General features: G+C 41.6%; 1 protein-coding gene across 2 annotated transcripts in view; it reads right to left on the reverse strand.

Moving 5' to 3' along the window:
• Positions 1-1,344: 1,344 nt before the first annotated feature.
• Positions 1,345-27,721, reverse strand: part of RHOA (ras homolog family member A) — a 33,500-nt gene continuing 7,123 nt past the window's right edge. For both annotated transcript variants that reach the window (XM_035105965.3, XM_088663189.1), the window contains exons 2-5: positions 12,532-12,689; positions 6,493-6,613; positions 5,263-5,393; positions 1,345-2,590 (exon numbers count right to left, since the gene is read on the reverse strand). In XM_035105965.3, the coding sequence (XP_034961856.1) occupies positions 2,417-2,590; positions 5,263-5,393; positions 6,493-6,613; positions 12,532-12,687 (582 nt within the window). In that variant the 5' untranslated portion in view covers positions 12,688-12,689 and the 3' untranslated portion in view covers positions 1,345-2,416. The remainder of the gene's footprint in view (positions 2,591-5,262; positions 5,394-6,492; positions 6,614-12,531; positions 12,690-27,721) is intronic.

Here is a 27,721-nt window from a genome sequence, read left to right on the forward strand (position 1 = left end):
TCCATGCACAAAATGGAAGATGGAAATAATAATTACTGTGCTATGCAAATGATGGAATATCCCTGTGCCCTGTTCTCTTTTGTAGGCACCCCCATCTTGGTTAGAGATAATGTTAATGCGTCATTCACTGAAAAGTATCCAATTATTCTTACATCACCTTGGTATCATTGCTGAGGCACAGCGATATTCTGAGATAATGTCTGGAAGAGATTGACAAATTATAAAGTGTATTTCATACACACGTTGAACATACTAACTTTACATGTTGCAAAGGCAAGATTCTGAAAGCACCTGCGAGGTTCTACATTGCTATTTGGGTTTGTGTGTCTTTTTAAACACTTTCCTCTGTCAACAGCAGATTCCCTTGCAGTATCAAGCTGCTCCTGAAGCTTCCTCCCCGTTTCAAAAGTCCTGCCACATGGGACAAAGTGTGGCAGAGCTGCTGTTCAAGAAGCAAACCTAAAAAACCATGGGTCATACATAACTGAAAATGTATTTTAATTCTGTATTTAGCAGACAACCCAATAAAAGCTATGTGCAAACTTCATGGCAAGCAAAATTAGAGCATTGCATACTTTTGCCACTGGACTGATGAGATGGTGCAGCAGGGAGAAAGGCGGATGCTCCCTTTTTGGCAACCCCAAACATTCTCTCGGAATGGGAGAAGGAAAATTTGGGGTGATCATTTGTGACCGTGTACCAAAGGACATGGCTGAAGACAGGTGCACCAACACAAATTAGCAGCATTTACAAAAGTGCACTGGCATTTACATATGTTGAAGCTTCTAGCATATACGGAAAATAATCTTACAGCTCCTTATAGTTACCTCATGCACTTGTATAGCTAAATATACAAACTTGTGCAATAATGCTAAAGAAATTTGACTTTTCTCCATTTAGGGTGCTCAACTTTTTTCTCTCCGATGTTGAGTAACAGTATTTGCTGCATGGTGCGCATTAAGATGACTATTTGCCAGAAACTTTGCTGTGCAGTTATCTTCTGTTGTGTAGACATGTTTTAACCTGGCAATGCAAGCATGGATCCTTCTTGAGGAAAAGGCACTGCTCTGCTCTACCCCACCTTCATACCTGCTTAGGCAGCTTGCTAGGAGTACTGGTATCAAGTTGCCAGCACTAGTCAAGAGCCCAGCCGCTGGATATTCAGGAGTGAGTTACACATCTTCATATTTTGAAGTACGGTTGTTATATTTTGCAGACAGTGCTGTGCTGCTGGCAATTATAGACAAAAAGATGAGTGTTGGCTTTCTTTTTAAATTCACATTGTTCCACCCTGAATGCAAGCTTCTACACAGCGAAGAACACAAACACCAGAATACAGGGAGCTTAGAAAACTGCCTTTATTTTATTAGTTGTTGGAAACAGGAAATACAGAAGAGAGTTTAGTTTGCTGCAGAACAGCAAGATGTTCACAGGATGGGAATTTGGCCAGCAGATTAACAAGAAATTGCATTTTCAGCTTGGAGCTGGATTCAGCAGGGGTTAACTTAAAGCTTCTGAAACATTCAGTTACCTTGACTGTAAAACAGCTGCTTTCCCCTTGCTCCTGAAGGAGGTATTAAGATGAGCTTTCTGGGCATGTTTAAGTCATACAAATGGGTTGGACAATTACAAATGGGGAAAGGGCATCAATCTCCATTTGACTTTATTTGCAAGTACACTATTAAAAAACCCAGAACACCGTACACAGAAGTTACAAGCAACAGTATTAGGAAATCCAATTATACAAAAAATACTACATCTAGGCTGGGGTATATAGATTTATTTTTGGTAACATACATTTAAGTGGCACTAATTACACAGTAACTATAAGGTAACTAACATGAAACCACAGAACTGTCACTTTTCATAGCTGGATGGGACTTTGGTTATTTCAGGATAATCACATTTCTCAACCACCATTTTACACTTCAGAGCCTTTGAGTACAGAATTTTTTTTGGGGGGGGGGAAATCAAATGTGAAAATACTGAAGTTACTCAGGACCTCATCCACAGCCATGTCTGTTGTGCCTGAATAGGCTAGAACATGTTAGTTATGAAGTAGTTACAGCCCAATTCTCAGTGTTACCAGCTTTCCCCTCCCCATTTCTAAAAAAAAGCAAGAAGTTAGAGAATTGTCTTGAATTAGCGCCTGGCATATCCTGCAAGTGCAGAGAAAGTTTTGTTAAAGGAATGTTGAAGTTAACCCTTGTGTGCACAGATGTATTTGATGCAGACCGTTATAAAAAAAATCATGGTTGGCTTCTAAATACTGGTAGCAAGACTCAATTTTAAATCTCTTAAGTAAATTATAGATAAATGAAAAAGGCTGGTAATCATACACTAAGATTAATAAACAGCACTTCAAAAATTTATCGAGTGCAGGGCGCTGCTTCAGCCATCTTCCCCTGGCCGTGCTTTACAAGAGAAGGCACCCGGATTTTTTCTTGCCACGTCGCGCTTGTAAAGCAGCTCTAGTGGCCATTTCAAAAACTTCCCTCACACCGTCTTTGGTCTTTGCACTGCACTCCATGTATCCAAAAGCACCAATGCGGTTTGCCATATCCCTGCCCTCTTCAGGTTTCACTGGCTCCTGTACAAACACAAAAACAATTAACATAGTTCAAAAGGAAGGAAGACAGACCATTTTGGTTTTTATCCTCCCAATTCAGATGCAAGCCCCTGATTCTCTGCTGCTAATATGAAGGGGATAAACTTCTGGCAATGCTCTTCTAGCAAAGTGAGGCCTTCTAAAATTGAAGTGAACACTTAAAAATGGTTTGGTACACTACCAGTAGGTTTCATGGTGCAGCAGTCAGTGCAAATAAGCCATCAAAAACTTGAATCTTAAAACCTACATTCTATTCCCTGTGCTTCTCTTCTTCCTTAAAGAGAAAAAAATTGTGAGATCATTTATTTGCTGCATTATTCCTCAGTATGTGTAGCAGAAAAGGGGGACCAGTTACTGCCCCAGGTACTGTTCAGGTGACAGTTGTTTTATAAGTTAGTGACATGTTGCAACACACATCTTAGTGATTTAAATGAACTTAAGAGTTTGTTGGGCTGTCAGAGAACTGTCAGGTATAGACGTGCAGTTTAAAAGGACTATTACATAGCAGTCGAGAAACCTAACTTATTTATATTGCAGGGTGTTACCAAGAGGCAGATAAATATCTCTGTCTAACAGTGAATCCCTCTGCACCCGTAACACTAGGCTTCCTCACAGTGAGCAAGCATTTTTACTAAAGAAAAGGGCATAATGTTTTAGCATCAAGTAGTCAATAACCTTTGTCCAACATCTAGAATATTCTCGAGTATTGGAAAAAATACAGAGAAAATGACCTAAACTTTAGATCCTAAAGCTGCTCTACAAAGCAAGCCCAGGTAGGCACAATGCCAACATGGAACTTTCCATGTGATGATCCTGCTTTAGAAGCAATCATATTACTGTAGCAACATATGAAATATCCCTTTGTACCTGTGGCAGTTTTCTTACCACAGCACATTGCTTGCCCAACTCAGGAAATCTAGTACTGCACTATAGAATTTTGGCGATGCCACTGAACAGTTAGATTTGGCCAGCTGGGTAGGGAGACAGACCAGGGGATGTGCCCACGCCATGAAAAATAAAAATAAAAATACTGTAAACTATTTGCAATTATACAGTTTTATTATACTTTTGTTTAGTTGTCTAAAGGCATAACAGAATGCTGCTATTTCCAACGCAGGAAAGCCAGGCAGACTCTTCTGTACTGTTTCCTGGCAAAATGCAATTACTAGAGACGAATCTTTGAAGGTTTGGTAGCAGGGACGAAATTCATTTAAGGGGGCTTAAATGTGCTGGTGGAGGCGTGGCTGCACTGTTGTCTGGATCGGAGCACAGGTGTGAAGGAGGAGATGCCTAGCTACCTATTTAGCTGGAGCAGTGCAGGTGATTCTTGCACCTTAGGAGTGCTTTGACAACAATGAACTAAATTTCTAATCGTGTGTCCTCAAGGGGGGAGGGCTGCGTGTGCTGCGGACACAAAGTGGGCTTTATCCCCCAAAAGCTTATGCTGTAATAAATTTGTCAGTCTTTGAAGTGCTGCTAGTACTGTTCTTTCGATTGCTTTGCTAAAATTACACTATTATCTACTTTAAAGTGTTGATGTGAAGATAAAAATACTCAAACACTTTGGCAAACTTAAAATGCTATCACAAAAAGTAGGGTGGTGTAGGAGATGGTTCAGATAAGAGCTCAGCATACCTAATACAGGATCCTTGTCTGCACATCCTTATCTGCACATCTACCTAAGGAAAGCTTGACCTAGCAGACAGCCGCACACTGGATTTGCTGGGGACCTACATGTAAAGTCTAATGTCTGCAGGCCTGAAGATCCTGATTGTGTCACATGTTCTTTTGACTTTCATTTTTAGGTTAGGCTTCTTTTTTTGAAATTCCAAACCTGGTCTCCTCCCAACAATTCAAAATTGTCGGCAGGCAGGCAAGAGAGAGATTTTTAATTTTGTTTATTCATTCATCAGTATAGCCATTACACCTTTCCTCCAAGGAGCTCATGGTGGCATTCATGAGTCTATTTCCCCCCCATGTCATCCTCACAGCAATCCTGTGAGGTAGGTTAGGTTGAGGGATTGACCCATGGTCACAACAGTGAGTTTTATGGCTGATTTTAACCCTAGTCTCCCAGTTTCTAGTCGTCTTAAATATCCCTCCACCTTCTTCCACTCTGGAAAAAAATGTGTAAAAATGAATAAGCTGGGGAAAGGGAATAATCTTTTCCCATAGATCTGGAAATTTATAGTGTCCCTTATTGACAGTCCTATGTGGCAACTGTGAGATTAGCTAATTCAGGCTACAATCCTTTACATACTTATCAGGCAGCAATTGCCATGGAATTCAGTGGGACTTATTTCTGAGCAGGGGCAGAGCAAGTGTGGGGGCAGTATGCCCCGGGCACCACCCTGGAGGGGGTGTCACTCGGGGCCGCGCCCCCGCCCTGCAAGCGGTGCCTCCAAAGCTGTGCACCTCGCTCCAGCTACAAACTCCAGGTAAAAAGCCCGCTCAGTAAGTGTGACTCTTAAGAATTCAAGCTACTTAGCAGGCAGATTCCAAAGCATCTTTTAGGATACACATACTTGAAAATTCAAGTACTTTCTAAGTCAGCTGCTGTATTAATAAAATAAAGATTTTTCAGACTTAGCCCAAGCCCCCAGTAGCACATACAAGAGGAACAGACACTGCATGGAAACGGAAAAAAGACTTGCCTGCTTCATCTTGGCCAGTTCCCGCCTTGTGTGTTCATCATTCCTCAAATCCTTCTTATTTCCTACCAGGATGATTGGTACGTTGGGGCAGAAGTGTTTCACCTCTGGAGTCCACTTCTCTGGAATGTTTTCTGAAATAAATAAAAAATCACATCAGAAAATCAATCTTCAGTCATGTACATGTACAGCAAATTTCCATGGGAGCTCATTTTCCCATATCCCTCACCAGCCTTACTGGCTGGGCTCTCAAAATGCTAGACACCAGAGTTTAAAGATCCCAAACGACAGGCCATTTGAGATTTTCTCAGCTGTTAGCAGTTAGTGAGAGCAGTCAGGATCCCCCCCCTTCCTAGGTGTGATCCTTGCACCAGTTCCAATGGATTCCAGTTTCCATTTTGGCAGCTCCCAAATAGCTTATCCTAATGGAATATATTTTTCCTTGCAACATTCTCTAATTTGGCAAAGACCGAATCCATAGCAGTTTCCCCACCTTCTGCCACCATTTCTTTGCCACTAGTCTGTTTCAGCTAGTAAACGAGGCAGAAAGGAACATTACGAATCTCAGCCTGCTACCATTCCCTGATTTAAGTCACTTGGGAAGATTTGTAGAAGAACAAGGTCTTAAATTTTTCTTTTTACTGAGCCAATGATGAATTCCCATTAATCACTGAACAGTACATTTTGGAGCTAGTTTAGAGTAGTTAAAGCTGGATTTATGGAAGAAATACTGCCTTCAAAAATATGTATTTTATATTTTTGCATATTCCCTCAAAAGTATGTTCAGCTAAGTAAAACAGATTCCCCCCCTGTTAAAGTTACAGCTACCCTTAGTTAACAAACTATTCCCACACATATCTGCATTGAAATTCAATAGCATTTAAAGAGAAAAGAACTTGCCTCTTGTAGAATAAAATGTGATAAAAGATCTAACTTCATCACATCAGGGAAGTTAATGTTTCTCTCAGCTCAGTTTTAGACACAGAAACATGGAATTCTCCAACTGTTTTGTCCTTGATATTAGCCTCCTTTCCTACATAAAACTTGCCTACCTTCATAATATCAATCTTTTTATACACTTTGTTCACAGCTATAATTAAGAAATGAGATCCCCCACAAGAACTAATATTTCATTGAAAACACAAGTTTTAGCTTATATAGTATAGACATCCTGCTACCGTAGCAATGCAGTAATTTAGAGGCCATGACATGAATTTAGTTTTAACTACTTACCTAAACTATCAGGACTATCAATTGAAAAACACATAAGTATAACGTCGGTGTCAGGGTATGAAAGAGGCCTAAGTCGGTCATAGTCTTCTTGTCCTGCTGTATCCCATAAGGCCAGCTCCACCTACAGGAAGAATAAGGGCATTCTGTCAATAATAGAAGGTACCTTAATAGATAAGGCTTGTCAGGGTGGTGTTAAAAGTTCTTGTCCTGAGATTTCAGAGCATCTCCATCTCCATTTAAGCACTCTCTCATTTAAAAAGAAATAATACACTGTTCCATATGCCACTTTCAACAGTGGTGAGAACAGCTGTGCAAGGAGCAAAGGCCTTCTTTATATGGGCCCTGAACAGATTTCCAGAGCTTCTCTTTGGGGAAAAAATATCCACCTATTTTTTTCGGCCTCCACTAGTTAGAAAAAATTAATTTGAGTGTTTAGCTGTATTGCTCATGAGTTTCACTGTTAGCTAGATTTTATAAAACTGCATTGCCGGTTGTAGGTTTCGATCACTACCAAGTATGACTGTGATAATAGATGTTTGCTTGAAGCACCTTGCATTAAAGGAAATGGGGGAGAATCAGTATCAATTGTATTTTTCTGACTCCTCCATCCTAAATTATGGAACTTGGTGCTGAGTGATATCAGGCAAGCCAATCTCTGATATTTTCAGTCAGCCTAAATTCATTCTGGCTTCTGGAGGATGCTCCATTAAGGATGCTGATCACTGGATTACAGTTTCAGACGGCCACTTTGTGTTATGATGTTTTATAGTTTTTAGATATAATTGAGTATTTTGAGTTTTGTGGATGTTTGACTGAAAGATGTTTAATTGTAAACCACTTTGAGCCTTCCCTAAAAGCAGGATAAAAGGTTTTTTTAAAACAACAACAACAACCCCACAAACAGTTTCAGTGCTTTTATATCTGTGTCCAAAAATTCAGTTCGAACAGTTCCTTGGGAACTTCTATTCTACTTAAGGCCACTAGTGTAGTGTATTGATAAGAAATAACTTAACAGAAATATCACTTTACATTTTCCAGATGCATATGATTGAACATTCAGAGGTTTGGATCAATTTGCAAATTATTCAAAGTATTACACCCAAGACCAAATTGAAGGCCACTTCTCATTTTACATTTTAATACCCCCAGTACATATGTTCCCTGCTTCAGTTCATAATAAACACATCTTTAAATCAATGATTTTTTTGGTGAAAATCTTTAAAGAGCAGGGACCAAAATGGATAAAGGTCCCTAAAATTTGTTTACACTGTAGGGCAGAGTTGTAATTTAGCTCACAAAGAAGCCATTCCAAGCTGACATGAGGCACGCACCTTTTGTACTTGGGCACCTACACTCATGTACAAACAAATGAGAAGGAGCACCAAGACTTAAAACAATTCTGTGCAAATGTCATTCTCAAAAAACTGCCACTGGAGTGACAGACTTAAATACAGGGCACGGTATAAGGAAAGGAAAACTTTGCAGGATTTTTCTGAGAGACCAAGATTGTATTCATATAAACCAGTTTTCCCCTTTATGTAGGAAATTGCTAATACTGCTGTGCAGTAGGATAATAAATTCTTCTGTAGTTTGAAATGAATATCCTGTATTTAAATCCACATATAAATGGCACACATACATACTGTTGTTTCTGAAAGCCTTCTAGCTGTTTTGGTGAAGCAATGTAAGGTGTGGGAGTAGAATGGAGAAGGTGATATTGAATTAGTACGGTAGTAGGCACTGTATGATTTGTGTATCTGTATGGCAGAATTTGGGTATGATTGTAGCACTTTGCGAGTCAGGATGTGCCTTAGTAAGTGGGAGGCTGAAGAAGGGATCCCGGACTCTAAAGGTGCTTCAAAGAGACCTGTTATACTTTTGCTTTTTAGGATTTTATTGTTTATTGCACAATATTGTATTTATGTTTAATACTGTACTGCATTATATATCGTAGCCTCTCAGTTTCATTGCTATATATTGTATTTGTTATTCTGTAAATAGCTTACAGACTGTCTTAAGTGGTTTATAAATACATTAAAATTTAAAAATAAAGAAACTTACAAAATTTAGCTTGGTTTCAAATAAAGTCTGATGATCAAGAATAAAACAGATTCAGTTCTGCTTTTCATTACTTCTACACACCTATGTAAAAAAAATGCTGCTATGTGCTGCACTCTGCAAAAGAGGCATCCCCACAAAATTTTAATTGGCGAAACAGTTTGTTCCAATACTAACCCACTGAATGTACAACATTTTAAGCTGTTTCTAAGATATCCTTTCATTAACTTTAGCAACATGTAACTGAGAACAGAACAAATACCCTTCAATTTCATTAAAATGATTTGAGAGGGGGGGAATCTAACATTAAGCTAGTCAAACCTTCTATTTAGTGAGAGTGCTATTTACACAGAGTAGCAACCATATATGAACTCATTAAGAGAACCAGGAGGCCACCCCCCAAATGTAAACACATGCCCATAGATTCATCCAAGTTTCCTTGGGATGGATTCAGATTTCATGTGAGCAGAATTTTGCTAATGGGATAGTCTCCGTGGTGGAAAAGGGAGTGATTTTTTCCCTCCTATCTCCTGTCGACCACAGCAAACTATGGCAAGTTCTTAAAGAAATGGGAGTGCCTGATCACCTCATCTGTCTCCTGAGAAATCTCAATGTGGGACAAGAAGCTACAGTTAGAACTGGATATGGAACAACTGATTGGTTCAAAATTGGGAAAGGAGTACGACAAGGTTGTATATTGTCTCCCTGCTTATTTAACTTATATGCAGAATTCATCATGCGAAAGGCTGGACTAGATGAATCCCAAGCCGGAATTAAGATTGCTGGAAGAAATATCAACAACCTCAGATATGCAGATGACACAACCTTGATAGCAGAAAGCGAGGAGGAATTAAAGAACCTTTTAATGAGGGTGAAAGAGGAGAGCGCAAAATATGGTCTGAAGCTCAACATCAAAAAAACCAAGATCATGGCCACTGGTCCTATCACCTCCTGGCAAATAGAAGGGGAAGAAATGGAGGCAGTGAGAGATTTTACTTTCTTGGGCTCCTTGATCACTGCAGATGGTGACAGCAGTCACGAAATTAAAAGACGCCTGCTTCTTGGGAGAAAAGCAATGACAAACCTAGACAGCATCTTAAAAAGCAGAGACATCACCTTGCCGACAAAGGTCCGTATAGTTAAAAGCTATGGTTTTCCCAGTAGTGATGTATGGAAGTGAGAGCTGGACCATAAAGAAGGCTGAGCGCCGAAGAATTGATGCTTTTGAATTATGGTGCTGGAGGAGACTCTTGAGAGTCCCATGGACTGCTAGAAGATCAAACCTATCCATTCTTAAGGAAATCAGCCCTGAGTGCTCCCTGGAAGGACAGATCGTGAAGCTGAGGCTCCAATACTTTGGCCACCTCATGAGAAGAGAAGAATCCTTGGAAAAGACCCTGATGTTGGGAAAGATGGAGGGCACTAGGAGAAGGGGACGACAGAGGACAAGATGGTTGGACAGTGTTCTCGAAGCTACGAACATGAGTTTGACCAAACTGCAGGAGGCAGTGCAAGACAGGAGTGCCTGGCGTGCTATAGTCCATGGGGTCACGAAGGGTTGGACACGACTGAACGACTAAACAACAACAGGCTTCCGATTCGTCGCGCTGGTGAAGTTGGACGCAGGGACTTCGTGCTCCGAAGTCCCTGGCTTCGTGGAGGGGGGGGGGGAGTCCGCAGAGCGAGCGGACTCCCCGAAAAAACACCGGGTAGAGAGTCCCGGTGACATAGTGCCCAGCTGTTTGCTCCGGACGCGAATCCTCTGCTGCCCGAGAGCTCAGTAGAGCAATCGAGAGCCAGCGGAGTGGAGTCGCGGGAGCCATTTTTGGGTTTCATCTTACCTCCTTGAAGTGAAGCTCCGAGTCCTCAGCCTGCAAGCGGCGGATTCTTCCAAAGAAATAAAAGACTTCCTCAAAGTAAGTCAAATCTCCATTCGGATCTTAAAAATTTTAAATTTGAAGATAGGAAGAGATTCTAAAGTAACGGAAGCCGATCTCTTCCAAATGGACAATTGGGAGGCGCATTAAATATTCCCAAGCCGAAAAGGGAAAACTTCTTTCAAGATTGCGGACCCGAGAGAAAGAAAGACTTTTCCAAACCTCCCCAGTCCCCGGTGTCGTTGCCCCTTGAGGTTCAGCAGCAACAAGGGGGAGGACGCTTTGACAGCTGTCAAAAGCTGTCAAATTGTTAAAGGACTAAGAAAGACGATTTTATTCCTGTGAATTGGAAAAATTGATTCAAAAGGTTTTAAAAGGATTTAAGTGGACTGTAAATTTGAAATCTGATGAGGTTAAAGACAAAGGATAAGAACAGCCAAGATGGAGCCGACAACGTGGTAGAGAGGAATTTTCCAGTACCCTTCTGCCCTTATCTCTGGTCTGCCTGTGGTCAAGTGAACTATGAAAACAAAATTCTCTCAAGCTTTCCAGGAGGCTGTGCTGGGCTATCTACAAACATGGGAAGATATCTACAAGGAAAGGCAATGCTTCAATCCAACAGAAAAGGAGAATGAGGTGCAAGAGCAAGATTTAGAGGACAATTTTGATTATGCGATTGTGTGTGTGGAGCAACAATTTGAGGACAATTTGGAGACTGATTCAGACCATAAAAAATATGTGTTGGATGATGAAAAACAAAGATCAGAACAAAGAGACGAGGCCGACAAGGAGAAGCAATGTGAAGAGAAGATTGATGGAAGTGAAAATCCTGGAGAGACTGAAATGTTGAATGGTGTTAGTGAAGGGAGGGAAAGGCAGAAAGAGGGAGGAGCAGAGGTCTGGAAGTGGATGTGGGAAAGAATTGGTGTGGGGTAAAAATTTTAGTTTAAGGTACTTTTTTTGGTTTATGAACAACGGTGTCGGAATCTTGGCCTGTTAAAGGATATGCTGATCCAATTGGGAGGAGGGACATTGGGGGGGGGGAGGAGAGATTTTTATAGTTTAAGGTTAAGAGCTTTCTGGAGGGAGTAAAAAGAATGGCTGAGGAAATATGCTTAGAGTTTGTTTTTGAATAATTTTGGTGATCAGGAGGTGTTTGGGTGGAAAACTGCCTGTCTCCCCCTTCTTACTCTTGGTACCCAGTGGCAGGGGGTGCCTTGAGGGGAGAGGGAAGGGTGGAGGGAAACCCAGACACAAAAATGGAACCTTTTGACTGCTGGACTCCTCGGGCTACCCCAGTGGCAGGGGGGGGCTCAGAGGGGGACAGCATAAAGAAGGAGGAGGATTGTGTTAATATTATAAGAATAAGATTCTGAATTGGATTAGAAAACCCGCCATAACTATGTAAAGAGGTTGGGAAATCCAGGAGGAGGAGAGTCGTGGAAGCCATTAATATTTTTCCTTTTTCCTTTTTTTTCTCTCCTTTTTTCCCCTTTTTATATTTTTGCTTTCCCCCCCTTTTTTCTTGTTTTTCTTTTTTTCAGTACAGTGAAGAAATAGCTGGGGGATAAGCCAATCCCCAGAGATCCTCCGCCTTTGTCCTCTCAGTGGCAGGGGGGGGATGAGGGGGGAGGAAGGAGGGGGGAGGTCAAACCCAGCTTAAAATGGACCCCTTTGTTCCCCAATACCCATGGGTCTCACTGGTGGCAGAGGTGGGCTTGTGGGTGGAGGGAAAATGAAGGGACAGAGTTTATGTTGTATACTTTGTATGTGTTTTCTTTTTCTAAAAATTAATAAAAATTATTTTTTTAAAAAAAAATGAACGACTAAACAACAACAACATCTCCAACAGCTGCTCTGGATGTTTGGGACCTCTCTGGTAGCATGGGGTGCATGAAAGGTTAACTGAAAATCTCAACCCCTTTCCTCAGCAGAAACCTTCCAGTTCTCCTAGATGGAAGAAGCCTTTTCATTTGCATGAATGAGACTCAGGATTCAATCCATGATATTGATCTCTTAACTATACAGTAGTTTCATTTATGCTAACTATATACTCTGTAAAACAGATGTAGGTGATGTGCTAGTGGCAGAAGTGCAGACTCACCTGTTTTCCATCAACTTCAATATCTGCTACATAGTTTTCAAATACCGTGGGAACATATACTTCAGGGAACTGGTCTTTACTAAATACAATGAGCAGACAGGTCTTGCCGCAGGCACCATCACCCACTATAACCAGCTTTTTCCGAATGGCTGCCATTGCTGCAAAGAGAAACACATTGATGATTAAAAACTTTACAGAAATTATGGTTTTTCTAAGGCAGTGTGGTAGGGATGCTGCAGGCTAGTATTCCCTCTTGGCTGGAAAAGCTGACAGACTGCCGATTCCAGAGTTTTCTGCTCACCTGCACTGCATCCCATCCTCAGCAAACTTTTTCAACAGGGGGCCGGGTCCACTGTCCCTCAGACTTTGTGGGGGAATGAACGAATTCCTGTGCCCCACAAATAACCCAGAGATGCATTTTAAATAAAAGGACACATTCTACTCATGTAAAAACACGCGGATTCCCAGACCGTCCGTGGGCCAGATTGAGAAGGCAATTGGGTCAGATCCGGCCCCCCAGGCCTTAGTTTGCCTACCCATGTCCTATGCTTTTCACACCAACAATGCTAATTTTAAAGTAGTCATGGACAACTCTGATGCTGAGGCGTGCAGTAGCAGCCACTCCTGATTCACTCCTTTTGTCATACTGTACTGTGATAATTTCTAGATTGTAATTTCTAACTGTGAAGATAGTTCAGTAATTTGTGTAGAGTTTTGGGGGTGCTGTAGTTGGAGCCCAAAAGAACTTAAAAAACCCTGGGCCTTAAGCCTGAGACTCCAGTTGTAAATATATAAAATGGATGTGTACCCCCACCCCACAACTAACACTGGTAACTTATTCCCTTACTCCACATCTATCAAGAGCCAACTACACTGCATTCCCCCCACCCAAGATTAAGAGTGGTCTCCCCTTTAAGTTGCTAAGGTTTCAGTTACAGCTTCACAACATCTAACATTTTTATTAAAATTTTCATTTCCTTCTTTTTTCTTAAATGTTAATACAACTGTTCTATGGGTCAGTGTCCAATACTTTTATATAATAAGGAAGAATTAATATAATTGTATTTTCAATTACATAAAACACATTTTTAAGTATGTAAAAAATACTTATTTTCTTAGAAACAGCAGTAATCCTTAACAAGCAAACTTGTCTCTATTGTATTGCATTGCCTGTGTCTTCACATTTTCATAAGATTCTTTTTAGAAGAACAAAACAATTAGCCTGGTAGCCTCAGGAGTGGAACGGAAGAGTGGAAGGTAACCCCGCAGAACATGAATCAGAAACTAATTTCCATGGAAGGGTTACAATGAAGACATTTCCTGAAATCCTAGCAGTTTCTAATAGTCATCCCAAGAGTGCCATGACGCAGCTCTCTCTGCAGCCCAGTCGACCAACAGGAAATAATATACACATAGCTACCAAACTGTCTAATATGAGAGATTCAGACAGCAAGCTTAAAGCAAGATGAAAGGAATCCATTCCTATGGTCTTAGATCTTTCTGCCTTTGAAAATTCTAAACAGGTTAGGGGCAAACTGGACTTTCCTTACTTATGATCACATAATTAGAGATTAATACTGGATTTACACACAACTGAAGTATGCTTTCTGAAAAATCTTTGCACTGCAGAATTACAAGAACAAGACTCAAGCAAAAACCTAGATGCAGAGATGGAACAGCTTGTGAAGCATCTAGTCACGGCAATACTGAGCCAGATCCTTCTGAGTCACCTAGTGTACCTAGTCCAAGGAACTGTCATATAGGTTCATAGGCACTGAAGTCAAAGAACCATTGTGCATTTACTATTGCCCTAGTGTAATCCTAATTATGCCTATTCAGTAGTGTATCCTAGTAGTGTAATCCTAACCATGCTTATTTAGAATTAAGTCCTATTGAATTCAATAGGATTGCAGCAAAGGCAAAATCTGAAGTAGTCATACTGGTATCAGACCTATACAACATAGTTGAACTACACAGGATAATTTAGAAATATCCAGTATACTGATATGGAAAAAATAAATTTCAAGTGCCAGGATCTAACAGCTCATGGTTATGATTTTATGGTGATTTGTAATGGTAAATATAAATGCAGTGCTTAGCCCATTGACAAGTGGAGTCAGTTGCACACTAGATACACTCCAAACCCAGAATGCAGGGTCAAGTGTAAAAATCAATTGGAAGAACCCACTGATACATTTGTACAGTGCCAGTAATGTAAAATTAAGGACATTTTGAAGCCATGAAGCCCCAGCCTTTCAGATTTCTTTTGGTGAAAGACTAATATGTTATCACCACATTGGGCACTGCTTTGCTTTTGGGTGAAGACAAAGTAGATGTTGAACAGTTTTGCTTTCTCTCCGTCATCCAATACGGTAGCATTTCTCGGTATTCTCCACGCAGAGGACCTACTACTTCTTTGTTCTTTCTATTGCTTCAAACATAGCCATAAAGCCCCTATTATTTTTAACCTCTCTTGTAATTCTGTGCTTGTTTCTGAGCTTTAGCCTGCCTGACCTTCTCCCTGCCAGCATTGGCTACTTATTTATACTCTTCCTTTGCAACCTGCCCCTTCTTCCACTTCTTAAACATGTCCCCTTTAAATTTCAGCTCATCTAAAAGTTCCTTATGCCCTGATACTGGTTTCTTTAGATATCACCTACTATTATTGCTTGTTGGAATTGTTTGTGGTTGTGCCTTCAAACATCTTTACCTTTAAGAAATCCCATCTATCGTGACCCATTCTTTGAGTATTTCTGACCATGGGATCTCAGCCAGTATAGTTAGTTCATTACACTTTTAGAAATCAAAAATTTAAAAGTCCAGAGTGCATGTCTAACTACACTCAGCTTTCCCTTTCCTCTGTATAATGAATCCCAAAAGGAAATGGTCATTTCCTCCCAAGGTTCCACTACTTCTACTTTACTGACCAGTTATTCCCTGTTGGTGAGAATGAAGTCCAAGATAGTCAATCCACATATTGCTTTTTCCACCTTCTAGAAAAATGAAGTGACTATTTATATCTCTTTTATGAATGTTTGTTAATCTGCTCTAGGAAGGCATCATCCAAAGCAATTACTTAGCCTGAAATGGTTTTTAGAAATATGCAGCCAGCCTTAAGCAGTAGGAGGTAAATTGTGATCGATCCAAGGAGCTGCTGAATTCTGCTGACACAGAGATTGCTAAGAAACTCAAGACAGGAATCTTTTTGGAAAATTAGAACACTTTTTGCAATGGTATTATTTTATCAAATTGGGCCATATCTAGACAATGGATTTCCCCCAAGGACTTGTGATTAGAACCCTATGGAGTCCATTTACTTTAAATTTATGATTCTATTTACACCCCACCTTTCCTCCAAGCAGCTCAAGGTGGTGTACATGTTTCTCTCTCTTTTCCATTTTATGCTCCCAACAATCCTGTGAGCTGGTTTGGCTGAGAGAGTGACTGGGCCAATGTCATATAGCGAGCTCATGGCCAAGGCAGAATTTGAACCCTGGTCCTCCATGTATTGGTTTTATATTCTGGCCTGGCCTCAACACCACTGGCTCTTTGTTTTTTATCCTTTATTCTATTTATATCCTTCAAGGAAAATATACCAATATTGAAAAATAACAACTTCTCTAGTGTCTGGAAGATCTGTAGTTTCCAAAAACTTCCATTTTTGTTTCATTAACTTCAGAAAATGGAAAATTTGTATGAATTTGAAATACAATTGAACTTTCACATGGTTGTTCCTTGATTGATAAATGTTTGAAAACACATGGTTTCATTTGTACATGTCACCATGTTGCAGGATTAAGCAACACACTTGGCAGACTCTCAGACTGCATTCCTGGAACAAATACCTGAAGACATTCTGTGTTCTGCAGCATTTGAAAGTACTTTGGCAATATTAAGTCCCAAGAATGTTGCTTTTTCAGCAACCTGGTCAGAGACAAAAGCAATGCTATAATCAATTACACTCGTACCTTTGAACTGTGGATTCAAGAATTTTTCAAGTTTTTAAAATGTTGCTTTTAAGTACAGTGGTACCTCAACTTACGAAGACGATGTGTTCTGTGGCGCTCTTCGTAAGTCGAGGTTTTTGGATGTCGAAGCGCTTGTTCTGTGCATGCACGAAGCGCGATTTTGCGCTTCTGCGCATGCGGCGAAAATATTTCCGGGGTTGTCGACTTTGTAAGTTGAAACCTTCGGAAGTCGAAGCATTCGTAAGTCAAGGTACCACTGTATGTTGCTTCATTCCAATATTAGAGGCCTGTTTCCATTTAGGAACAAATGAAGGTCACGGATACATACATTTCCCATGGCTTGTCTTTTCTGGAACAAGCACACTTGAATACAAAAATAGCCATGAGGTCACCACTGTTCTTTACTCCTATTTCTCCTTAAGTGCTCCAAGATCTGCTACTTCTAAGCTACATATAGCACAATGGAGAGAAAACTTCTGAATTTCTGTGTGGAAGGGTAATGGGTTTTATTTAACCCTAAGAAGATGATTACTCAGCAAATTTCAGTGAAACTGTAAGAGCTCTGTCACTATCACAAAAATGGGGGGGGGGGTTGCATGATTTTATCTATTTGCTAGTTGCCTTAAGAGAGAAAAAAGGCCTGCCTCCAAATTAAGCTTTGTGACCTATCCATAATCCCTTGCCAAAAGTATTTTCAGACAATGAAAAATCAGCACCCTAAGTTGCTTAGGGAGTTCAGCATGAGAACACACAACTGATATATTCTTGTTCTTGTTTAGAGAATATTCCAACTAGGCCTAGGAGACATCACCGAACCATCTAGAGTGCCACTTCCTTGCCTGCAAATTGTCTACAGTGGTACCTCTGGTTAAGAACTTAATTCGTTCCAGAGGTCCGTTCTTAACCTGAAACTGTTCTTAACCTGAAGCACCACTTTAGCTAATGGGGCCTCCTGCTGCCGGCGCACCGCCAGAGCATGATTTCTGTTCTCATCCTGAAGCAAAGTTCTTAACTTGAGGTACTATTTCTGGGTTAGCGGAGTTTGTAACCTGAAGCGTTTGTAACCAGAGGTCCCACTGTATTTCTATGCAATGATACAAACCAATGCAAGCATTATGAATGTAGCACTGAATACAGCGATTTATGGTTCCTTGAAAAATGAAAGAGAAAATACGCATAATTTCATGAAACATTTGATAGAGAAGACTTGGGGGCAGTACAGATTGAAAGGGAAGCTTGAAGCTCAATGCCCAAAGCTCAACGCTTTTAAGCTTTAGTAGTCTGCAAAACGGGACGCGGGTGGCGCTGTGGGTTAAACCACAGACCCTAGGGCTTGCCGATCAGAAGGTTGGCTGTTCGAATCCCCATGACGGGGTGAGCTCTCGTTGCTCGGTCCCTGCTCCTGCCAACCTAGCAGTTCGAAAGCACACAGTGCAAGTAGATAAATAGGTACTGCTCCGGTGGGAAGGTAAATGGCGTTTCTGTACGCTGCTCTGATTCGCCAGAAGCAGCTTAGTCATGCTGGCCACATGACCCGGAAGCTGTACGCCGGATCCCTCGGCCAGTAAAGCAAGATGAGTGCCGCAACCCCAGTCGTCCGCGTCTGGACCTAATGGTCAGGGATCCCTTTACCTTCAGTCTGCAAAAGAACAGTCAGCTTGTCCCACACCACCATTTTCAGCTTGCCAGAACATTTTATCAGAAAGTTGAAGTACAATTTCACACTATTGTGTTTAAGCAACTGATGAATTTTTTTTAAGGATTCTTTTTTAACACAGAGATTTCTTTGGGTCAAAGTCTTAAGTTTGCATAAAAATGAATACACAATGGCTTGGAGGGGGGGGTTATAACTTAAGTTTGTGCAGGAATAAAGCCTAATTGTCTCCATTCTGAGATTCTTCTTATCCCATCTCATTAACAAGTGTCATATTAGGCATTTAAACAGCCACTTGCTTGGCTGCTGTGGAAAGTTAAGTATTGTCTCCAGGTGGCCATGTAGTTTTTGTAAATTTGTTTTAAACCACAAGTGACTAACATATACTAACACAAGTATATGAAGGCAGGGTGACCTAGTAACTTGTAGATTTTCAAGGCTGTGTTGTATTAAAATATCACAAACCAAGGTAATTTTCAGGTTCTTACCGTAGTTGACAGTATCCAAGATGTATAATTCTTTTTTGCTGCCTGCCATAATTCCACATACGTCAATAATGAACTGTCATGAATTAAGCTTCTTTGAGCTTTTTGAATTTTTCAGGTGCAAACTATTTTACACAAATATTTAAATACTAAATTGAAGCAGCAGGGGCATAACTTGCAGACAGCAAAAAAACAGAAGTGTGTGTTAGGCTGAAGAAAAATGCAGAAATAAATTAGAAGACTAGATTATGAAATATGCAATGGAAGATGTTTCTCTGAGAATTTGTGATACTTGTGCTAGAAATATACAATCTGTCCTATACACAGGCAAGACAAGGAAACTACCTAACACAGTCATTAATTTCATACAATGAGTTCTTCTGCTCCTTCCTTCAGATCTACCTGCTTTTTAACCACTAAAAGAGCAGGCTTTAAGATGTTTTGCAGCCTGTTGCAAACAAGGGGACAATTAAGTTTTAAAAAGTCTAAAAGCAATATATTTACACTCTGCTAGCTTTGCAGAATACTTTTTCTGGTATCCATTGGGTGATAGGAAGAACTAGGAGAAAAGTTATGCGAGAGTTAAAAAGCTGCTTCCTGTTGTTAAATTAAGTGCATGAGGTAAGCTGTTGTCAGCTGCCAAATGCTACGTTAGCTTTCTAAATTAAAGACTTAAGACAGAACAAAACTTGCTTTCAGTGTGTTATTTTGGTGACTTATGTCAGCTTTTCAATTACAATGAACACAGTGACTTAGGTTTTATAAATCATTCCTTCTTTTCAAGTCCCACACCAAAAAATAAAGACCTGACATTAACGACATTTACCTAATGCAAGTTAAGATTGTGCCTATACTGGCATTAAGTATCAGAATAGTTTTTAAATGGTTTCTGCAGTCCTAACTGAACTACTGTTTTCCTCACTTGTGGAAGTTAAGCAAATATGTATTAATAACTTTATGGGCTTGATCAGGCCTCCTCAACCTCGGCCCTCCAGATGTTTTGAGACTACAATTCCCATCATCCCTGACCACTGGGTCCTGCTAGCTAGGGATCATGGGAGTTGTAGGCCCAAAAAATCTGGAGGGCCGAGGTTGAGGAAGCCTGGGCTAGATCCTTATTTCCCATGAGTGAAATTCCACTCATGCGCTAATGGATTAAAGGAGATTCCTCCTCTTCCTCTCTGCAGCCCCATAAAAATCCACTCAAGAGGGATGGGGAACTCTCTGATAGAGTGGTAGTGCTCCCAACTGCTCCTCAGCAAATAGAGCCAGTGTAGGTGTTTTTTAAATATGGCACTAAATGCAAGCCGTGCTGGGATTGGTTTTACTCATGAGTTCTTGGGTGCAGCTGATCGCTGCTGAAAGCAGAGCTTACAGACAGCAGGAATCTTAGCAGCTGTAGCTCGAATTCAAGTTTGGGCTATAACGAAAAAGGGAAGAATTGGGGTGCTTAAGTACAACCCTGATTCCTTCACTTTGAAGTTATATGTTATGTAGTGTCAGGTTGTTAACAAAAGCGGCCTGCAGTCAGCAGGCCAGAACAGAATCCTGTCTACTGCTCCGATCCAATTTGCCAGTTTGCTCCAACAGGAATTTCTGCTGGATTGGAGTCCCCTCCACAAACCAAAGGAGCCACTCAGTTGTAGGAGAACATGCCTGGATCCAACCCTATAAAATTAGGACTATCTTCAAAAACTTGACATATTGATCATTTAATGGTAGCTCATAATATCAGTATTTCAACCTTGAAAAAATATGTATAATTTTTACTGAAAATGAAAAATAATTCACGTTTACAACTGCACAGTTATTAAAGTTAATGATTCCACTTGAGTTAAGCATCTTAATCTGGTTGGCTAGAGCAATAAGCAGGGTGTAATCTTTAGGGACGTGGGTGGCGCTGTGGTCTAAACCACTGAGCCTAGGGCTTGCCGATCAGAAGGTCGGCGGTTCAAATCCCCGCGACGGGGTGAGCTCCCGTTGTTCGGACCCAGCTCCTGCCAACCTAGCAGTTCGACAGCACATAAAGTGCAAGTAGATAAATAGGTGCCGCTCCGGCGGGAAGGTAAACGGCGTTTCCGTGTGCTGCTCTGGTTCACCAGAAGTGGCTTAGTCATGCTGCCCACATGACCCGGAAGCTGTCTGCGGACAAACACCGGCTCCCTCGGTCTATAGAGCGAGATGAGCCGCAACCCCAGTCGTCTGCGACTGGACCTAATGGTCACCTTTACCTTTAACGCTCATCTCGCTTTATTGGCTGAGGGAGCCGGCGTACAGTGTACGGAAATGCCGTTTACCTTCCTGCCGGAGCGGTACCTATTTATCTACTTGCACTTTGATGTGCTTTTGAATTGCTAGGTTGGCAGGAGCTGGGACCGAGCAACGGGAGCTCACCCCGTCACAGGGATTTGAAACGCCGACCTTCTGATCGGCAAGCCCTAGGCTCAGTGGTTTAGACCACAGCGCCACTCGCGTCCCTTCTAATTCATGTTGTTGTTGTTGTTGTTTAGTCGTGTCCGACTCTTCATGACCCCATGGACCATAGCACGCCAGGCACTCCTGTCTTCCACTGCCTCCCGCAGTTTGGTCAAACTAATTCATGTAGAGGAACAAAAAAAAACCAAAAAACCCCAAAGTTGACAAACCTTAGAAAAGTGGTTGTGACTATGAGTCACTCCTTGGTGTTGACATTTAAGGAAGGAAGTACATGTCTCTCCCTTCTAGCCTCCTGCAGGTCTTCAGTTTAGCCTGAATCAAAAGTTCCTAGATAATAGATTCTGTATATTTGGGATCAGGGAAGGGGGAAGAATCAAGATCCAGGAAATGAAGGCACAGACAAGGGGGTAAGTCTTTGAGATAGCAGGGGCTAAACTGTGGCCCACCTGCACTCTCTAGATCAGGCATCCCCAAACTTTGGCCCTCCAGATGTTTTGGACTACAATTCCCATCTTCCCCAACCACTGGTCCTGTTAGCTAGGGATCATGGGAGTTGTAGGCCAAAACATCTGGAGGGCCAAAGTTTGGGGATGCCTGCTCTAGATGCTACTTGACTACAATACCCATCATTGCTGATAAATGACTATGCTTGCTGGGATTGAGGGTTGAGCAGTATCTCGAGGGCCCCAGGCAAGCCACCTGTAGCTTTAATGGAAGGCTGAAGTTCGTTTTTCTTTAGGCTGTTTTAATTAGGTGGTGTACACTCTGCACTTATAAGTAATATTAAATTTCAAATACATTTTTGGATTGAATCAGAACCAGAATGAACAACTTCAGTCACAACTACTAAAAGTCTGCCCCGTTTGCAAATTTAGACTGTTTACCCTTATGCATTTTGGTTACAACTTCTGAAATCTTAGAACAAAGAAAAATCCATTCCAAACACACTGACTTGGGCTCACCTCCAAATATACATAGAACTGAGTCTGTCTCGGCAAAAATGGCTATATAGAAGTAATGAACTCCTGCTTCCAGAATGTTACTGACAGACAAAGAGCAGTTTGTGTTGTCACAAAATGCAAGTTGTTTGCCAAGAAAACCCATACTAGTGTGATTCAAGCTAACCAAATACATTTTAAATATATTTGCTAATTTTGCACATTTTACTCTAAACCAAATAATAGATATTTAATTACTCTGGCAAGTAAAAATGCTGCAGTGGTAGGAGAGTTATAAACATCAAGACTGTGGGGAAATCCCCCCAAATTGACCAAAGAACCTTCCTTGAGTGTAGTTTCAGCTTATGGAAGTTGCTTCTGCTTGATTTTGGGGGGTCCCTCTCAGTGCCACAGTCCACCCCTTCCACTGATACTCAGTGGAGCATTTTCAGGAGTCTGGACAAGTCAGCTTCTGCTAGTCCCAGTACACACACTTAACTCTGGATTGTAACCTATATTTCTTTTAAAGATGAACTCAAATAAAATTAGGCAACTGACATAAAACCAACCAACCAACCAAAAGGATTAAAATCAGGGGTTGATCTCAAGCAATGCTGCAAATGGAACCTGAACCTAATGGTAGCCATTGGCCTTCTTCACGTATACAGTATACAGGTACAGTAATGCTAAATCATGGCTTAGCATTATGAAAACAAGTTGGAACAAAACTTAAACTCTGGCTCCCCCTCCTCCCTGGCACAGCCATAAGAAACTCAGGCGCTTTTGCTTCAGCTTGTTACTGTGTTTCCCCTTTTTTTAAGACGTACTGTAGTCATAAAGTAAGCCATGGCAGGATTTTTAAGCATTTGCGAAATATAAGACATACCCCGAAAATAAGGCATACCTCCATGCGGTGTGGAGCAAGATAGCCGAACGCCCCAGCCAGCCAGCGGGACCTAGCAGGCCGGCTGCGGCCTGCCAGCTCGGGGCCTGGAGCTGGCTGCTGCTGCAGCGGTCAGCACGCGGAGTGCCCAAGCCAGCGGCCTTACCTCTGCCTGGCCCAGCCAAGGAGGCCTGCCACCCTGCCGCCCAGAACCGGCTGCTGCAGCGCCGAGTGCTCGGAGCGCCCAGCAGCGCCGGACAGAGCGCCCGAGCCAGCGGCCTCACCTCTTCCTCACCCGGCTGAGGAGGCCTGCCGCGCTGAATGCTCAGCAGCACCGAGTGCTCGGAGCACCCAGCAGCGCCAGGCGGAGCGCCTGAGCCAGCAGCCTCGCCTCCGCCTGGCCCGGCAAAGGAGGCCTGCCACCTCGGCGCCCGGAACTGGCGGCTGCTGCAGCGCCAATTGCTCGGAGAGCCCAGCAGCGCCGCGCGGAATGCCCAGCAGCACCCCGAGCCAGCGGCCCGGCCGAGGAGGCCATAAGGTAATAAAAACCTAATTAAAAAAATAAGACATCCCCTGAAAATAAGACACCGTGTGTTGTTGTTTTTTGAGGAAAAAAGTTATAAGACGGTGTCTTAAAAAAGAGGAAACACGGTACATCATCCAAACCTGAACTGTGGCTAATCTTAACTATGGTTTGCTGAAACTAGACCGCTTTATAAAATGAGGTTTGTTCAAATAATTTTATTCAATTTTTCCAATTAACATCAAAACAAAACAAAAATCGTTCTTTTATACAATACATCTTATATTCATTCCCCTCTTTCACTTTGCTCTGCCGAGCTGTGACTTCCCTCCCTCCCTTCATGCAGTTTTCTTATTAACTCCTTTTTTGCAGTTCCTTATTGTCTTTTTTCCAAGAACTCCCAGAAGTGCAAGCTGGATTTCGAAAGGGCAGAGGAACCAGAGACCAAATAGCAAACATGCGCTGGATTATGGAGAAAGCTAGAGAGTTCCAGAAAAACGTCTACTTCTGCTTCATTGACTATGCAAAAGCCTTTGACTGTGTCGACCACAGCAAACTATGGCAAGTTCTTAAAGAAATGGGAGTGCCTGATCACCTCATCTGTCTCCTGAGAAATCTCTATGTGGGACAAGAAGCTACAGTTAGAACTGGATATGGAACAACTGATTGGTTCAAAATTGGGAAAGGAGTACGACAAGGTTGTATATTGTCTCCCTGCTTATTTAACTTATATGCAGAATTCATCATGCGAAAGGCTGGACTAGATGAATCCCAAGCCGGAATTAAGATTGCCGGAAGAAATATCAACAACCTCAGATATGCAGATGACACAACCTTGATGGCAGAAAGCGAAGAGGAATTAAAGAACCTTTTAATGAGGGTGAAAGAGGAGAGCGCAAAATATGGTCTGAAGCTCAACATCAAAAAAACCAAGATCATGGCCACTGGTCCCATCACCTCCTGGCAAATAGAAGGGGAAGAAATGGAGGCAGTGAGAGATTTTACTTTCTTGGGCTCCTTGATCACTGCAGATGGTGACAGCAGTCACGAAATTAAAAGACGCCTGCTTCTTGGGAGAAAAGCAATGACAAACCTAGACAGCATCTTAAAAAGCAGAGACATCACCTTGCCGACAAAGGTTCGTATAGTTAAAGCTATGGTTTTCCCAGTAATGATGTATGGAAGTGAGAGCTGGACCATAAAGAAGGCTGATCGCTGAAGAATTGATGCTTTTGAATTATGGTGCTGGAGGAGACTCTTGAGAGTCCCATGGACTGCTAGAAGATCAAACCTATCCATTCTTAAGGAAATCAGCCCTGAGTGCTCCCTGGAAGGACAGATCGTGAAGCTGAGGCTCCAATACTTTGGCCACCTCATGAGAAGAGAAGAATCCTTGGAAAAGACCCTGATGTTGGGAAAGATGGAGGGCACTAGGAGAAGGGGACGACAGAGGACAAGATGGTTGGACAGTGTTCTCGAAGCTACGAACATGAGTTTGACCAAACTGCGGGAGGCAGTGCAAGACAGGAGTGTCTGGCGTTCTATGGTCCGTGGGCTCACGAAGAGTCGGACACGACTAAACGACTAAACAACAACAACAACAACATTGTCTTTTTTCAGTCAATTCGTAGGATTTATTTCAATCCTGCAAGTGTTTTTAAACTTCTACAGTTTTTCTCCATATAGTCCACATATTTACTCCAGTCTTTTTGGAACCTTGTCTCTCCTTGGTCACGGATTTTGTATAAAATGAGGTTTGAAGTTAGCTTGTTTAAACAAACTGTAGTTAAGATTTGTCTGGGTCTGGATGACAGAACAAGCAGACAATAGAACAAGCTGAAGTTAACTTAAAATCTAAGCAGAAGCTTCTTGCAGATACACTGAAGAAGGAGAGGGGAGTGCACAAGCCAAAGGTTAGGGGTTACATTCAAATGCAGCTACTGAGTGACTGGATTTTAATATGCAATATGCAAAAGTGAAGCCAATAGGAGAACACTTCATTATCCCAGGACATTCAATACAGGATCTCAAAGCAGCTGTCTTATTACAAAAGAATTTCAGAAACAGACTTGAAAGAGAAGTTGCTGAATTACAACTTATCACTAAACTGAAAACTATGGAGAGACCTGGTCTGAATAGAGATATTGGATTCCTGTCTCATTACATATGCTAATCATCTGCATACTATCTATTGCTTTTTCCTGTAGGACTAATTGCAGTCGTTAACAGTTGTCAACAGGTTTACCATACCCATTGAGTCAATCACCCATCTCCTACTACCCTCCTGAGAAAAACCCCACCCCACCCTCCCACTATATATAAGGGTCTGGTGACTTCTGTTTCAGCGTATCTGAAGAAGTGTGCATGCACACAAAAGCTTATACCAAGAACAAACTTAGTTGTTTCTAAGGTGCTACAGGACAATCTTTTTATTTTTAAATATATTTCGAATATTATGCAAGTGAGAGTCTCCCCTCCTCCATCTCAAGCTTAGAAGCTGTACATATATTTGAAATGAAAAGTTCTGCGATGCCTTTGCCTGAAGCTATTCTAATTCCAAGTTTAGGAATTTGAAACTCCAATCTGATTTACATTGCATGATGGGTATGATTGAGCTTAAAGCAGAATCTAAATGATCCTGCTATTTAAATTACCCTACATACACAAATTGAATTTTAATTATCATCTGTTTCCTAACTGGATGGGTCAGCAATGTGAATAAAATCCTGCAAACACTCCAGCCAAGGGAGGTTCTTTCATGCCAACTGGACTCATGGTCCAGCTGGTAAGCAACACAAGCTTCTTGCTCCAAGGGTACCAGTTTTCATTTACTTATGTAAAATCAAATCCCAACCAAGCTTCCAGAAAATGTACTGAAGTATGGATTTTCTCTCTGTTTATTTAACTTGTATGCAGAATTCATCATGCGAAAGGCTGGACTTGATGAATCCCAAACCGGAATTAAGATTGCCGGAAGAAATATCAACAACCTCAGATATGCAGATGACACAACCTTGATGGCAGAAAGTGAGGAGGATTAAAGAACCTTTTAATGAGGGTGAAAGAGGAGAGCGCAAAATATAGTCTGAAAAATCAAATACTTTTTAAAAAAGAAAACACCGAGTCAAACTTCATTATTAAACCAATTAGACTGAAACAAAAAGAAAGGAAGTCATCTTACAGACTTCAAGTGCTACAAATGTACAGCCAGTGTCATATCCAAATACTAAGCTTTACAGAATTAGACAGAATCTCAAGATACCAGATTGGCAATTTTTAATGTTGGAAAGATGAAGTTTGCTACTAGGTTTTTAAAGCAACCAATTATGAAGAGTTTAAACATAAAGGCCACAAGAAAGAACTGTAAACATCTCAACACCTACAGATCAAAAGCTTAGCATTTCTTGAGGTGGAAGTAATATTAATTTGTGGCCAAAATTCACAGGAGTATTAACACTACTTGAGGAACAAGTTTGTATTAACGCTTTACCATGAAAGGAAGAGTTACGATGCAGGGCTGGAAAACAAATGCCTTGATGCCCACTTGCCTGAGTGCAAGTGGACTCAATTCAAGTGGACCACACTGGCACTACACTATGCCTGCAGAATGCCTAACAGTCCTTGCACCAAGCTAAGAATCTTTAATCCATGGAGGATCTCTGCAAACTGGGTGAAGGGGCATTAAAATGGAAAAATACTATTCAATGTTGTTGTTGTTTAGTCGTTTAGTCGTGTCCGACTCTTCATGACCCCATGGACCATAGCATGCCAGGCACTCCTGTCTTCCACTGCCTCCTGCAGTTTGGTCAGACTCATGTTCGTAGCTTCGAGGACACTGTCCAACCATCTCGTCCTTTGTCGTCCCCTTCTCCTAGTGCCCTCAATCTTTCCCAACATCAGGGTCTTTTCCAGGGAGTCTTCTCTTCTCATGAGGTGGCCATTCAATGTTAGCAAGTCTAAAGTGACATAGATTAGGGTAAAAACCAGGGGTCAGCAAACTTTTTCAGCAGGGGTCCTGTCCACTGTCCCTCAGACCTTGTGGGGGGCAGGACTATATTTTGAAAAAAAATATGAACGAATTCCTATGCCCCACAAATAACCCAGAGATGCATTTTAAATAAAAGGACACATTCTACTCATGTAAAAACATGCTGATTCCTGGACTGTCTGCGGGCTGGATTTAGAAGGCGATTGGGCCGCATCCGGCCCCCGGCCCTTAGTTTGGGAACCCCTGGTAAAAGCCCTTAACTTGACTTGACATATATGCTAATGGTGAGTGACCAGGAAAGAGATGTTGAGGTCA

The sequence above is a fragment of the Zootoca vivipara genome, chromosome 2 (assembly GCF_965207765.1).
Source record: "Zootoca vivipara chromosome 2, rZooViv2.hap1.1, whole genome shotgun sequence".
Lineage (NCBI taxonomy): Eukaryota > Metazoa > Chordata > Lepidosauria > Squamata > Lacertidae > Zootoca > Zootoca vivipara.